The sequence below is a fragment of the Mobula birostris genome, chromosome 6 (assembly GCF_030028105.1).
Source record: "Mobula birostris isolate sMobBir1 chromosome 6, sMobBir1.hap1, whole genome shotgun sequence".
NCBI lineage: Eukaryota > Metazoa > Chordata > Chondrichthyes > Myliobatiformes > Myliobatidae > Mobula > Mobula birostris.
This window is the reverse complement of record NC_092375.1, coordinates 188,240,655-188,257,439: the sequence shown is the minus strand read 5'-3', so window position 1 is coordinate 188,257,439 and position 16,785 is coordinate 188,240,655. Positions and strand designations below refer to the sequence as shown.

At 42.3% G+C, this 16,785-nt stretch overlaps 1 protein-coding gene across 2 annotated transcripts in view; it reads left to right on the top strand.

The window, feature by feature from the left end:
- osbpl11 (oxysterol binding protein-like 11) overlaps positions 1-16,785 on the top strand; it is a 140,684-nt gene that overhangs the window by 117,458 nt on the left and 6,441 nt on the right. For both annotated transcript variants that reach the window (XM_072262093.1, XM_072262094.1), the window contains 2 exons: positions 9,377-9,563; positions 13,782-13,964. In XM_072262093.1, the coding sequence (XP_072118194.1) occupies positions 9,377-9,563; positions 13,782-13,964 (370 nt within the window). The remainder of the gene's footprint in view (positions 1-9,376; positions 9,564-13,781; positions 13,965-16,785) is intronic.

The following is a 16,785-nucleotide window of genomic DNA, read 5'->3' as shown; positions in this document are numbered from 1 at the left end:
TCTGTCCCTCTCACTATAACTCCTTGCCTGCTCTCTATCTTCCTCTGGGCTCTCCTCCCCCTTTCTTTCTCCCTAGGCTTCCGGTCCCATGACTCTCTCCCTTCTCCAGCCTTGTATCCTTTTTGGCAATTAACTTTCCAGTTCTTAGCTCCATCCCTCCCCCACTGTCTTCTCCTATCATTTCGCATCTCCCCCTCTCCCTCCCACTTTCAAATCTCTTACTATCTCTTCTATCAGTTAGTCCTGATGAAGGGTCTCCGCCCAAAACGTCGACTGTACCTCTTCTATAGATGCTGCCTGGCCTACTGCGTTCACCAGCATTTTGTGTGTGTTGCTTGAGATTTCATGTGAGTTGTTTTTCAACAGTGGCTTTCTCTTTGCCAGTCTCCCATAAAGCTACAACTGGTGGAGCACCCATCAACAGTTCTTGAATGCACAGTCTCTCCCATCTCAACCACTAAAGCATGTAACTCTTCTATAGATGTCATAGGTCTCTTGTGGCCTTCCTCACCAGTCCATTTCTTGCGCAGTCACTCAGTTTTTGAGGATGGCTTGCTCTAGGCAGATTTACAGCTGTGACATATTCTTTCGATTTCTCAATGATTGGACTTAATAGTACTCCAAGGAATATTCAGTGACTTGGAAATTTTCTTGTATCCATCTCTTGACTTGTGCTTTTCAATAACCCTTTTATGGAGTTGCTTGGTGTGTTCTTTTGTCTTCATGGTGTAGATTTTGCCAAGAGACTGACTCACCAGCTACTGGACCTTCCTGATACAGGTGTATTTTTACTACAGTCAATTGAAACACCTTGACTGCACACAGCTCTCCAAAAACACATCTCCATTTAACTAATTATGTGACTTCTAAACTAATTGGCTGCACCAGTAATGATTTAGTGTGTTATATTAAAGGGGGTGAATACTTGTGTAATCAATTATTTTGTGTTTTATTTTTTCACTTTTGTGTCACTTTGACAGAAAAGTCTTTTTCTGTTGATCAGTGTCAAAAAAGCCAAATTAAATCCACTGATTCAATATTGTAAAATAATAAAACATGTAAGCTTCCAAGCAGAGTGAATACTTTATACAGGCACTGTATTAAAGAAGGCAGTTGATATATCTCAAATGCAGAGGGGATCAAGGAATACGAGTAGAAGCTGGGAACATGGTTACTGAAGTTAATCATCAGCCATGTTTCATGCTAAGTGCTGGATCAGGGCCAATTGGCCTGTTCCTGCCCCTCTAAGTTTTGAGTGCATTTTAAAAGCTACAAAGTAGTTCATAGAAGTGCATTGATGTGGCACAAATAAGGAAAATCCCATGCCAGCAAATCTATCTTAAAAGAGCCTTTGTGATTTTTCCCTGTTGACAACCTGGTCTGATCCTGCAGTATATGGAGGATGCATCATGCTCAGGAATGAAGAATACAATTCAAGGTAGGGAGTTGTTTTCCCTTCAGTTCATTCATTATCAAAGCACTTGTATTTTGAATTTCTCTGCTTTCCCTCCCTCCCTCAAAGCAGTGGATCATGCTGTACAGTGCTAGATATAGGTTGTAAGCCTAGCGCATGAACTTATGGGGTGAACTCAGGCTTCAGTGTGTACATTAATTAACTTTTAAATGTTCACATGCTATTCAGAAAGGTAATTGAAAAGTATGAATCATGATTGTCTTTCTTTCCATTGCCAATCCTTATTGCACTTTGAAAATGTTGAACATCATAAAAGAACCTCTAAGCACCATTACATCCCTTCTCCCATCCAAAAAAAAATGTTCTGAGACACGTCAATAGTGCCATAAAGACTGTTCTTGTATGATTTGGTGCACCTCTAAGAACTTGTGGTTTAACATGGTGCTACTGAAGATGAACGACAACTTACTGGTTGTTCATAAAACAAGTAATATGTTATTAATAACATTTGGTAGGGCATTTATCCTAGCCTTCAATGCCATTCTTTATTCTATTATTAATTTAAATTCTTAAAGCTCAGAATTAAATGGAATGTGCTTCCATTTTCCATTAGTCATATTGATAACATTTAGGATATATTTTCAAAACTTACACCAAGAATTGGATTTGGGTTTACTTTATTTTTTGAACTCTCATATGAGGAATGTAGAAAATTTGCATAATTGTTGATCCTAGAATGTAAAAAATATAATGTATTGCTAAGACTGAAAACAAAAGTCCTTCCCTGAAAAACAACTTTTTAAGATGTTGCTGGCTCTCTCCCTCTGCTGCTCTGGATGTTGGGACTGGAAATACAACATTATGGAAATAATATTTTGTAAAATAGTTAGTATTTACTTAAATATTTATCCTTTCTTTCTCAGCTAGTATAATTTTTAGATGATAAATAGTTATCTTCTAAAATATATATAGGTTATATGTTAAGAAATAGAACATTTTATTAGTGACCTGAGTTGGCATTTGAGGATCCATTGTCATATGATAAATACTCTATATCTAACAACACATTATAATTTGACAACTGGTGAAATGTGTCATGCCCTCTTGAGATCTGGACATTCCTAAGTGCTGGCAAGAATTTAATTATCTCAGTTTATTTCTACTGAACTTGTTCAGTGTAAACCAGCTTCTTCTGAACATGAAACATTCTTTTAACTGAGGATCTACACCAATATGCTCGTCAAATTGTCCATCAAAGGTGCTGTTGTTTGTAGAAACTAACCTCAATCTTGCAAAAGGTAAACACTACCATCTCGTACTTCCCTTTTGATCATGACTTCTCTAGTTCATCCCTTTCCAGCCATTTACCTCATTTCTTTTGGATCTTCCTTCAACCTCGTGATTCCCCCTAATCATGCCCAGCTTATTTCTCCTGCCTCCCAAGACCCACAGGTCTGTTCCAGTAAATCTATTGTTTTAATGTATTCTTCTCCGATGGAACTTTCTCTTCTCACCTTGATTCTATTTTTCCACCTGTATCAATGACTTCTGACATTATCCAGACTTTGACAGCTTTTAGTGTACTGGCCCCAAATGGCTAATGCACACACAGGTATTCAGTCCCTATACATCTTCATCCCACACTGGGAAGTCAGCCACTTCATCTATGAGCAGAGTCCTGACCAGTTCCACTCCTTCACCACCCTTTCCTAGGCACAAAATACTCTGCAGATGCTGGGGTCAAAGCAACACTCACAACACGCTGGAGGAACTCAGCAGGTCGGGCAGCATCCATGGAAACGATGAGTCGATGTTTCGGGCCAGAACCCTTCGTCAGGACTGAAGAGGGATGGGGCAGAGGCCCTATAGAGAAGGTGGGAGGAGGGTGGGAAGGAGAAGGCTGGTAGGTTCCAGGTGGAAAACCAGTAAGGGGAAAGATAAAGGGGTGGGGGAGGGGAAGCAGGGAGGTGATAGGCAGGAAAGGTGAAGAAGGAATAGGGGAAAACACAATGGGGAGTAGAAGCAGGTGGAACCATGAGGGAGGTGGTAGGCAGCTGGGGGAGGGGGCAGAGTGACATAGGGATAGGGGAAGGGAGGGGGAGGGAATTACCGGAAGTTGGAGAATTCTATGTTCATACCAAGGGGCTGGAGACTACATAGATGGTATATGAGGTGTTGCTCCTCCAACCTGAGTTTAGCCTCATCATGGCAGTAGAGGAGGCCATGTATGGACATATCTGAATGGGATTGGGAAGCAGAGTTAAAGTGGGTGGCTACCGGGAGATCCTGTCTATTGTGGCGGATGGAGCGGAGGTGCTCAACGAAGCGGTCCCCCAATCTGCGTCGGGTTTCACCGATGTAGAGGAGGCTGCACCGGGAGCACCGGATGCAGTAGGTGACCCCAACAGACTCACAAGTGAAGTGTTGCCTCACCTGGAAGGACTGTTTGGGGCCCTGAATGGTGGCAAGAGAGGAGGTGTAGGGACAGGTGTAGCACTTACGCTTACAGGGTTAAGTGCCAGGTGGAAGATCCGTGGGGAGGGACGTGTGGATCAGGGAGTCGCAGAGGGACCGATCCCTATGGAAGGCGGAGAGGGGTGGAGGAGGAAAGATGTGCTTAGTGGTGGGGTCCTGTTGAAGGTGGTGGAAGTTGCGGAGGATAATGTGCTGAATCCGGAGGTTAGTGGGATTGTAGGTGAGGACAAGGGGAATTCTGTCCCTTTTGAGGTGGCGGGAGGATGGGGTGAGTGCGGAAGTGCGGGAAATGGAGGAGATGCGGGTGAGGGCATCATTGATGACGGCAGAAGGGAAACCATGATCCTTAAAGAAAGAGGACGTTTGAGATGTCCTGGAATGGAAAGCCTCATCCTTGGAGTAGGTGCAGCGGAGATGGAGGAACTCGGAATAGGGAATGGCATTTTTGCATGTGGCGGGGTGGGAAGAGGTATAGTCGAGGTGGTTATGAGAGTCAGACTGATCGTTTCCACGGATGCTGCCCACCCTTTCCTAGTACTTGTTTTTGTGCTGAATGGCTTTGCCTTCAATACTAGTCACTTCAAAATCAAAGACATAACAATAGGCGTCGATGTGGAGTCAATCCTTGTGGATTGTGGGAAGGACCATTCTTTTTTCATCTTGCTCGGTCCTTCTACTGATAAATCTGTGATTATAATGGTAGTACTTCGAGCTTTCAAAAGTTCCATGACACTTGCTGTCAATTTCTCCAAACTCTAGATTTCACTTGGTCCATTGCTGACTTTTTCCTTCCCTTTTTCATTATCTAATTTCAATTTCAAGGGATAGATTGGCAAACAGTTTGCATTGCAAGTCTGCAGATTCCCACATTTCTATGATTATTCTTCCCTCTTGGTTTCCATTCTATTGAAAATTTTCCATCGAGAAGGCAGGTGTATGGGATTGAGTGGGATCCGAGATCAGGCATGATGGAATGGCAGAACAGACTCGACGGGCTGAATGGCCTAATTCGGCTCCTATATCCTAATGGTCTTCATCACTAAAGTTCAAAGTTACTTTGAACTTTGATTTCTAATGATGTAATTGACCACTCCATACCACCCAACTGGTGTTTCTCTTGCAACCTTGATTTTACATTCACCATGTTTGATAGGGGTTTTAATTGTATCTATTCCGTTGTCTTTATTTCTACTATTAACCCTCTCCTCGCATACAGAGCAAATTAGGGTTCCCCTTATCATTCCCTTCCACCACCACCTCCCCCAACCTCTGTTGAAGGGAACAATCTGTTTTTTTTCCCCAAAAGATCCAACAGGTTGCCAATATCAGGGACAAATCTCTTTTCCTGGGATGCCCTGATCTATTCTTCCTTATCTACTGTAGAAATTCATCTGCTCATGGATATTTTCCCACAGCCCCAGGAGCTAAAGCATCTCGCCCCTTTCCTCCCCCTATTCTGTTAATCAGGAACCCATATAATCCTACACACGAGGAAATCTGCAGATGCTGGAATTTCAAGCCACACAGATAGAAATTGCTGGTGAGCACGCAGGCCAGCCAGCACCTATAGGAAGAGGTACAGTCGACGTTTCGGGCCGAGACCCTTTGTCACTATTCAAAGCACTTGCTCAGTTGTACATCCAGTTTAGTATATTGCATTCTGAGTTTATGATTTTGTCTTTGCACTGGAAATGACAAATGCAGGTTAGGTGATTGCTTTGCAAAACACCAGCTTGGGACTTTATATCACTCATCCTATCCCTGCACCTCTCTGACTATATTCATGCAAAGTGCAATACTAGCTTGAGAAATATCACTTCATCTTTCCATGGGCACTTTGCAGCCTTCAGGATCATCATTGAATTCAACCATTTCCAATGGCCAGCCACGCCATGTGTATCTTTCATTATACACAAGCTTTTGCCGCCCTTTTTCACCACTACCATATTTCAGTCTCTTTGGATCTCCTCTCTGTTAGAGAACTTCTGTTTTGATCTTCTGGCAACTTCCATACACCATCCCCTTCTTGTTCATCAAGTCCCCTCTTTAAATCTTTCCACTCTCATCTTAACCTTATGCCCGTGAGTTTTGGACTCCATTGCCCTTGGAAAAAGACTGAGACAAGGGTTAATAGTAGAAATGAAGACCATGGAATAGATACAATTAAAACCCCTATCAAACATGGTGAATGTAAAATCAAGGTTGCAAGAGAAACACTGATTAGATGGTATGGAGTGGTCAATTATGTCATTAGAAATCAAAGTTCAAAGTAACTTTGAACCTCAGTAAGCTCACTGCTTGACCTCCTTTGCTGCAGGGAAAATGGCCCCACCCTAGCCAGATTCTTCTATAATTCAACCTCTTCAGTTCTGTGGAAGTGACGGTAAGGCAAGGATAGCCTGGGACAGTTGTAGTCAATCAAGACTGGTAGAGACACCTCCGTGTACTACAGACAATATAGTGTGTACTCAAGTCGAATGAGTGAGGCCTCAGTAGTGAGACTTTTCCAGAAAGGTCTTGCTAAAACATAGCTTCCCTTTACACATTAAGGGGTGTCAGGGACAGACGAGATAAGAGCGATGAGAAGCATACCCAACAACTGAGGCCCTGTTGTCTTCACTAACTTCAAAATATCATTGCTGTCTTCTTGAAGCTTCAATTGACTCTTAATTGGAGAATGGCGATTGATCTTGCGAGTAAGGAATTCAAACATATTCAGTTTACGGATATCAATATCTGCAACGGATAAGCCAATTCTGTATAAAAATAGCAGTTTGCTGTTCAGACTTCAGAACAGTATGGGTGAGAGGGACCCATGCCGTTCTCCTTGTGTACAGGTAAAATAAATGAATATTTAAGTCTTAATGTGTGTGTTCTGGGCCCAGTTGTTTCAATTATTGTAGTTATTTTATTATCAGTGACAACTGTTCCAGCAACATGCCTGTAAATCTTTTCTGCACCCCCTTAGCTTAAGCACATCCTTGCTTATAGTATGGCAGTCAGCACTGCATAGTCTCAATAATGCTCCTATTCAGCTGTAACATTGTGTCCCAACACCAGCCTGTGTTCTGGCTTATGAAGACAATGAACCTTCACTATCTTGTTTGCCTGTGTCACCACTTTCAGGGAACTATGTGCTTGTACCCCTTGACTTCTCTGTTCTGCAACAATTCTTGTCATTCAGCATGTATGTCCTGCCCTTGTTCAAATTCCTAAAATGTAACACTTAATTAAATTAAATTGCTTTTGTCATTCCTGCTCCATTTTTGCAGTTGATTCAAATCCAGTTGTAACCTTAGGCATCCTTCTCCACTGTCCACCACCCTACTAATATTGATGTCATCTATAAAGTGAGTAATCATGCCACCAATATTCTCATTAATATATGTATCAAACAGCGGAGAACCCAGCATCAATCCATGTAATCACAGGTAATCCCAGTACTATCTACTGACCCCTACACCTAACCAAATTTGTGTCCAGTTGGTTGGTTCACCCTGAATCCCATGTGACCTAGCCTTCCAGACCAGCCTAAGAAGTAGGACAGAGGTTGGGGGGGGGGCGGGGGGAGGGATGGCGGTATTGTTGAGGAAGCAAGGAGGATGGAGAAGAACTTCAAAAACTTAGACAGATTAAGAGAATGGGCAAAGAATAAAGGGTAGGGAAGTTTCTGATGGTGCACCTTTGTAAAAGGAATAAAGGCATAGACTATTTTCTGAGCAGGGAGAAAATTGTGAGTCTCGTGCAGGATTCACTAAAGGTTAATGTATCAGGAACTTCTGGCTGGAATTTATAAGAATGAGTGAGGATCTCATTGAAACCTATTGAGTATTGTAAGGCAGAGTGGATGATGAGAGAATGCTTCCTATAGGGGAGGAGTCCAGGACCAGAGGGGACAGCCTCAGAATAGAAGGAGGTCCATTTAGAACAGAGATGAGAAGGAATTTTTTTTAGTCAGATGGTGGTGAATGTCTGGAGCCAGCTGTGGTGTGAAGTCATTGGTTATATTTAAAGTAGAGGTTGATAGTTCCTTAATTAGTAAAGGTATGAAAGGTTGCAGGGTAAAGGCAGGCGAATGGGGTTGAGAGGGATTAATAAATCAGCCATGGTGGGCCAAATGGCCTAATTCTTGTCTTATGTCTTATGATCCTAAAGCCTTGCAAAAGTCCACATAGACAACATCTACTACTCTGCTGCCCTCAGTCATCTTGGCTACCACTTCAAAAGCCTCAGCCAATTCACAGGGACTGATTTTCTATGCATAAAGAAATTCTGACTATCCCTATTCAATCCTTTCCTTTTAGATTCCGTTTCTCAGAATCCCGCTAGAAACTTTCTCACCACTGATGCTGGGCTCATCAGCCTTTAGTTCCATGGTTTAACTTTAAAATTTTCTTAAATAAAGCGCGGCATTACAGTCTCCTGATATCTTAACCTTGTCTCCAAGGGCAACTATTTCTTTGTTTCCCACAGGATCATAGGATATACTGTCTAGCTCCAAAGATTTATCCACCTTTTGCACCTCAAGATCACCAGCATCTTTTGTGGTGCCAGTACAGTCCAGTTCTGTGCAAAAGTCCTAAGCACATATGTATAGCTAAGTTACCTAAGACTTTTGCACAGTACTGTAGTATTTTATGTACTGTACTTCTGCGCAAAATCACATTTCATGATGTGAGTGAGAATAAACCTGATTCTGATATGGGTCTCTATTGTGGACTGAGATTGGGAAGGGGACAGGGAGAGGGGAATTATGGTTGGGAAAAGGAGAAGGGAGAGAGGAGGGAGTGGGAGGCACCAGAGAGACATGCTGGAATGATAAATAAACCAACTGCTTGGAATCAAATGACCTTGCCTGATGTCTCAGGGCTGGGTGTGTCTGCACCTGGCCCATTTGCAGCTGGTCCGCAGATAAGTGATCTCACTAATCCTTGGGGAGACCTCTTCTCTTCCCTTGCTTTTAATATAGATTGGGATTTGCCTTTAACTTATTTGCCATAATGTGCCCTTCTTGCTTCCCTAATTTTCTTTTGTGTGTTCCTATATCCCTTGTACACCTTAGGGATTTGCTTGATCCTACCTGTCTCATCCTTTCACCTGACTAGAGCCTCAACATCCCTCCTCAGACAGGATTTCCTAATTCTTCCAGCCTTGCCTTCCATTCCAACAAGAACACTTTGCCCCTAAACTCTCCCTGCCTGTCACTTTTCAAAGGCTTCCAATTGTCAAATGTCACTTCAGCTGCTAACAGTCTCAGCAATCAATCCCTGCAAGTTTCTGCATAATACCATCAAAATTAGCCTTGCCCAACTCTAGGATTTGTTTTAGTTCCAGCAAATAAAAATTGTCAGTCTGAAACACTAATTTTGGTTCTTTTTCCACAGATGCTGCCTGACCTAAATAATAACAGAAATTTCTGTTGTATTGTATTTTAACAGGTCATATTCAGACTTACAGTTTGTTAATGAATGTCCATTTATCATTTAGGTCTTCTGTGTCTCTTGGACCATGGAGAAGAGTACACCTTCACCCTTCCTTGTGCTTATGCTCGTTCTATTTTAACCGTTCCTTGGGTAGAGCTGGGAGGGAAAGTTAATGTCAACTGCGCAAAGACTGGTTACTCTGCAGCTATAACATTTCACACAAAACCATTTTATGGTGGAAAACTTCACAGGTACGGTTATTCTTACTTATCAGCATCAGTCGTTCTTAATGGTTACATTTACACTTGAACTTTGTATCCTGTAAAGGAAAATTGTACTACAAATGCAAACACTAAAAAAATGCTCATATTCTTTAAAAGTGATGTACTGTATGAACATTGTGGATTCTTTCCAGAAAAATAGCCTGAAGATCAGACCAGATCTGCAACGCTGGTTGCTGGAGTTGTCAGACATGATTTTGAGGCCCTGCATTGGTTGGGGTTGACCGTAGATCTTGTGTCCCAGCTGTCTGTATAACACTCCAGCCAGTATGCCAGTCAGAGCAGTCTGATTATGGAGAGCAAGCTGTTGCCCATGTAGCAGGCTGCCCCTCTCCACACAGCTGAATCTAGAGTGGACATGTTGAGGTGGGGGTCTAGTGTGTTTGAAAAGGTAATGTTGAACTATTATTGAGAAAGCAATCTGAAAGTAGATGTGTGAGGGTTGCGTTAGAGTGGAAGTGAAGCAATGGAGCCAGAAGATTTTGGGCTAAGGGAGAGGAAAAAAAGACTGCTACAAGATTTGTTAAAGGATAAAGTGGTTGATGAGCTAGAGCAGGGCACAAGTTGTGAATGAGATGGTAATGAAGGCAAAATCAGTCTGTATAAATTTTCAGGCTAAAAGTTAATGTCCATTTGCATTCAGATTTGTGTTTTTCACACCATGAGTTACAAACGGCAAACCACAACTGAAGCAGCAGTTCAGGGTGTTCAGTTGCACATTTAACTGTTGTCTCTCAGTATTTTGATTTGTTTTGTATTAAAATCAGAGCCATGCATCACACAAACAGGCTGTTTGTCCCACATTCCCATCACCTTGCCCCAGATTCTTGAGGCCTTCCGTTGGTTGAGGTTGAACACGATGTTGCACCGGAACTGTCGACCTAATATGCAAGTCAGTATGCAAAATTCTGCCAGTTGAGAACGTAGAACAGTACAGCATAGTACAGGCCCTTTAGCCCATGTTGTACAATTCTATATAAACCTACTGCACGATCAATCTAACCCTTCACAGCCCATAACCTTCTATTTCTTTTATCTCTATGTGTCTATCCAATAGTATGCTAGCTGCCCATGTCTCTCATAATCTTATACACTTCTGTTCAGTCACATCTATCTGACACTCCAAAGAGGAAAACTCCAGCTTGTGCAACCTTTAAGGCATATCTCTGCACCCTCTATAAACCTTCCACATCCTTCCTATAATCGGGCGACCAGAATTGAATGCAGAAATCTAAGTATGTTCTAATCAGAATATTAGGGAGTTACAACATTACCTTGCAGCTTTTTAACTCAACTCCCCCATCTAATAAATGCCAATGCACCATATGCCTTTATATTCATCCTATTTAATTGTACAACAACTTTGAGGGATCTGTAGATCCGAATTATGTTCCTCTACACTGCTGATTCCTTCCATTAACCTTGCATTCTGCCTTCAATTTTGAAGGCAAAGAGCATCACTTCACTCTTTTCCATATTGAACACCAGCTGCTATTTCTCTGCCCAGCTGTTTTCTTTTTAGATCCTGTTTAATCTACAACCTTTGACACTATTCACAACACATTTGCTTACTTACTAACCTTTTCTTCCACTTCCTCATCCAAGCCATTTAAAAAAATCACAAAAATCACAAGGACCAGAACATAACCGTGTCAAACACCACTGGTGACCAACCTCCAGGCAGAATATGTTCAATCTAGTTACCACCCTTTGCCTACCGTGGGCAAGCCAATTCTGAATCCACACAGCCGAATTCCCACAGATCCCGTGCCTCATGGCATTGTGGATGAGCCTACCAAGGAGAACCTTGTCAATTGCTGCATGGAAATCCACATTCACTGCTCTGCCTTGATTAATTTGTTTTGATACTTTCTTGAAAGAGATCAATTAGTCTCATGAGGTATGACCCGTCCCTCGCAAAACCATGCTCACTATCCTGAATAAAACTATGATTCTCCAAGTGCTCATAAATCTTGTCCCTAAGGATCCTCTCCAATGCCCACCACTGGCATAAAACTTGCTGGTCTATAAGTCTCAGGACTATCCAGACAAAGCAGCCAGAAGTCGTGATACATGTTGGTACTAATGACATAGGCAGGAAGAGGGATGAGGTCCTGAAGTGTGAGTTTCGGGAACTAGGCAGAAGGCTGAAAAACAGGACCTTGGGGGTGGCACCCTCAGGATTGTTGCCAGTGCTACGTGATAGTAATGGTAAGAATTGGAGGAAATGGCAGTTGAATGCGTGGCTGAGGAGTTGGTGCAGGGAGCAGGGTTTTAGATTCTTGGATCATTGAGATCTCTTCTGGGGAAGGTGAGACCTGTACAGATTGGATGGGTTGCACCTGAACTTGAGGGGGAGCAATATCCTTGCAGGTAGGTTTGTTAGCATGGTTCAGGAGGGTTTAAACTAATTTGCAAAGGGGATGGGACCTGGAGCGATAGAGCAGTGGAAGAAGTGCATGGGCTGATTACTCCTCACTGCAAGTATACAGCTATATATAGATAGTGCCAGGCTTCTAGGAGCACACGTAACAGACGAGCTCTCAACACCACCTCCTTAGTCAAGGAAGCACAGCAGCATCTCTACTTCCTGAGGAGGTTGAGACGAATGAGCCCCTCCCCCCACATTACCAATTTTTACAGGATCACTGTTGAGTGTGTCCTGACAAGCTGCGTCACTATCTGGTACAGGAGTTGCAAGTCATCTAACCAAAAGACCCTACAGAGGATTGTGAGAATTGTTGGAGAGGACCATCAGAGTGTCCCTTCCAACCCTCTGAGTTACTTTCCAGGAAAGCTACATATGCTCGACCCTTAGCATTGTCAATGATCACGCTCATCTGTCCAACAATCTCTTTGAACCCCTACAATCAGGTGGAAGGTACCGTAGTTTTAGGACAAGAACTGTTAAGATGGGGAATAGCGTCTTCACCGAGGCCCATGAGATTACTGAACTCCCTGCTGCCACCCAGGTCTTGCCCAGTATGAAGCACCAATAGTGTTACACTGTTTACTTTTTAACTTGTTAATTTATTTTTTGTTCTATTACTTCGTGTTGTGTGTGAGTCGTATGTACTGTGTTGTGTACCTTGTTTGATTTAGTGGTATATATGTATATGGATGAAATAACAATAAGCCTGAACTTGAACATCTTTAGCTCCTTCCTGGTCACATTATAACTCTTGAGATTTGCCTGATTTTTATGCTTCCTAAACTTTAAGAATGTTTCCTCCTTCCTCTTGACTAGATGTTCACTTCTCTAGTCAGCCATGGTTCCTTCCCCTACCATTCTTCCCCTGTTATCAGTGGGACAAACTGATCCAGAACCCCATGCAAGTGATTCTTAAACAACCTACACATTACTACTACGCATTTCCCTGACATCTGTTTCCAATTATATGCTCCCAAGTTCCGGCCTAACATCGTAATTAGACTTCTCCTTATTAAATACTTTCCTACGTCTGTGCCAGTCTTTGTCCATGGCTATGCTGAAGGTCAAGGAATTGCTGTCACTTATTTCCAAAATCTGGTCCACCAAGAGGCCGGATCTTGCCAATCCACTCGGTGGAAATAATTCAGAGAATGTGCAGCTCGGGTGATCGATGATTGTGTTGAATTGTTCACCAATCTTGGCAATTTACTTGCAAACACTTCATCATCATGTGAGGAGGCATTATCTGTGCATTGTTAATTGTGATATGCCCTCCAAATGCTTGGCCTTTATATACCTATCAATCAACTGATTGATCATCATTATAACTTGAGTTACAATTGTCCCTACATCACAATTTTGTCCATAATGACGTCCAGTATGTAAAGGCCAAGCACTCAGAGGGCATACCACGGTTAGCAGCGCATGATGATGTCTCCTTGCACGGTGACAAAACATTTGCAAGCAAATTGCCAAGATCAGAGAATAACTCCACCCAACCAGTCCATTAGGAAACCAGAGCACCTGAAAGACATTCACAATCCCAGAGCAGACCTGCAGGCTGCACGCAGAGAGCATCAGGACTGAATTTTGATCACTGGAATTGAAAGCTAGAAGCTCCACCTGTTAAACTACTGTGCTGTATTCATCACCCAGGGCAAAGCTAGAACTGAAGTTGATTTTTTTTTTTAGCTTAAATATGAATATGTGTTATGGCAAAATTATGTGATATGGTACTTTCCAACTTCCTCCTCCAGAGTGACGGCTGAAGTGAAGCACAATACAACAAACACTGTTGTATGCAGAGTGCAGGGTGAATGGAATGGTGTGCTTGAATTCACTTACAGCAATGGAGACTCAAGAACCATTGATGTCACGAAACTTCCTGTCACCAAAAAGAGAGTGCGACCCATGAAGAAACAAGGCCCTTTCGAATCCAGGTAAAGTAATTAATCTCATACATTCTGAGCAGTAATTTCTGAAACAACAATAATGTTACCAATGGACACTGTTGATCAGTCACAAATCGAGTGCCAATCATTGCAGAAAACATCCTGCACTCTTTCATGCAAATACATTTCGTGTTTTAAGTTTACATACTGTACACCTTGGGTGGAGGGGCGGAGATGTGTCCCTACCAAAGGAGGTGTAAGGCATTCTTTCCTTCTGCTGTCCTGCATTTCACCCTTGGGCGAGGTGTAGTGCCTGCTTAGACCCCTGAACAGAGTCACATGAAGCCATGGGAGCAGCTGGTGCATTTAACAAGTCCTGGTTATTCAACCACTGACACCAGGCAGACAATCTCTGAAGGGTATTGATAATGGCTGGTGTCACGCATCTTGTAAAGACACTGCCCAGAAGAAGGCAATGGCAAACCACTTGTGTAGAAAAAAAAATCGCCAAGAGAGAAACTATAAACGCCTATGTCATACGACACAGCACATAATGATAATGACTGTACATCTATCACCATTTAATACAAAACGGAGTCATCTTAAGTTGCCTTGAACTTTTCAGGACTGTTTTACATTTTTGTGTAACAGTTATGATGAGAAGTAATTACTGGGAATGGTGAAATATTGGAGATCTACAAGACTTTCCATCTCCATATCCTCCCCCGACTTTCCGGTATAGCTGGATACTAATTTGGCTTTGCTACAGTTTTCTGTGAAAAATGTTGATTGCCACATGAAGTCTATTGTCTGGCCTACAATGATTATTCCACTTTAGAATAATATTTTTTTTTGTTTCCACGGAAATGAAACCAGACATTTTAATATATAGACCTTAAGATACAGGAGCAGAATTAGACCATTTTCCCCTTTGAGTCTGCTCCCCCATTTCATCATAGCTGATCTATTTATCTTTCAGCCCCATCTCCTGCCTTCTTGCCATATCTTTTCATGGCCTGACTAATCAAGAATCCATCAACGTCTGTCTTAAAGATACCCAATGACTTGGCCTCCACAGCTGCCTGTGGCAATGAATTCAACAGATTCACTGCTCTGGCTGAAGAAATTCCTCCTCATCTCTGTTCTAAATAGACGTCCCTCTATTCTGAGGCTGTGTGGTGTGCTCTGCTCTCAGACTCTCCCACCATAGGAAACAGCCGCTCTGTTAAGCCTTTCAACTTTCAATAGGTTTCAATAAGTTCTCCCCCTCATACTTCTGAATTCAAGTGAGTACAGACCCAGAACCATCAAATGCTCCTCATGTGATAAAGCCTCTCAATCTGGGAAACATTTTTGTGAACATCCTTTGAATCCTCTCCAATGTCAGCATATCCTTCCTTCGATAAGGGATCCAAAACTGCTCACAATACTCCAAGTGAGGCCTCACCAGTGCCTTATAGAGCCTCAACATTACATCCTTGCTTTTTTACTCTATTCCTCTTGAAATGAATGCTAACATTGCACGTGCCTTCCTCACTACCAACTCACCTGCAAATTAACCTTTAAGGAATCCCACACAAGGACTCCCAAGTCCCTTTGCACCTCCAATTTTTGAACTTTCTCTCCATTTAATAAATACTCTACACTTTTATTTGTTCTACCAAATTGCATAACCATACACTTTCCAACATCGTCTTCCATCTGCAAGTTCTTTCCCTGTTGTCCTAATCTTTCTAAGTCCTTCTGAAGCCTCTCTACTTCCTCTCCACCTATCTTTGTATCATCTGCAAATTTTTCCACAAAGCCATCAATTCTGTCATCAAAATTACTTGCATGTAACATGAAAAGAAGCGGTTCCAAATCTGACTTGTGAGGAATACCTCTAGTGTATTCGCACTCTTTGCATCCTGCCAGTCAATCCAAGCTCCAACCATTGTACTTTCTTTCCTGTAATACCATGGGCTCATAGCTTGTTAATCAGTCACATGTGTGGCACCTTGTCAAAGGCCTTTTGAAAATCCAAGTACACAACATGCACTGATTCTCCTTTGTCTATCCTGCTTGTTATTTCTTCAAAGAATTCCAACAGATTTGTCAAGCAAGGTTTTCCCTTGAGGAAACCATGCTAACCAGCCTAATTTATCATGTGCCCCAAGTATTCTGAAACTACTTCTTTAACATCGACTCCAATATCTTCCCAGCCACTGAGATCAGACTAACTGGGCCTGATATCATTTTGTCCGATATCTATAGAGTTTCACTCTGCTTTTTATCTTTCCATTTAACCAATATATATACTCAAAGCATTGAGACCTCATCATTAACAATGGTATCAGTTAATTGTACTTCTAAATCCATTATCATTATGTGCCGTGTCATAAGACATGGTTGACCATGATTGTTCTTGGCATATCTTTCTACAGAAGTGGTTTGCTTGGTATTCTTCTGGATAGTGTCTTTACAGGACAGGTGACCCCAGCCATTATGTATAATCTTCAGAGATTGTCTGCCTGGTGTCAGTGGCCACATAACCAGGACTTGTGATATGACCCAGCTGCTCAAATGGTCATCCAGTACCTGCTCCCATGACTTCACTTGATGCTTATTGTGGTGGGGGGAGGGTGGCTCAGCAGATGCTACAGTTGCCCAACAACGACCTGCAGGCTATCAGAGAGAAGGAGAGCCTTGCACCTCATTTGCTAGAGACATATCTCCACCCATACTTAAAAACTGCTGATTTTAGAAAAAATGTGATTGTTCACATCTGGAGATGTAGTTGATTAAATAGCTAAGGATTTTTGCCAAAATCAATAAATTGCATTGTTCCCCTTTTTGGGTGCCAGAAAATGCTTCTGGCCTCCTTTTCAGA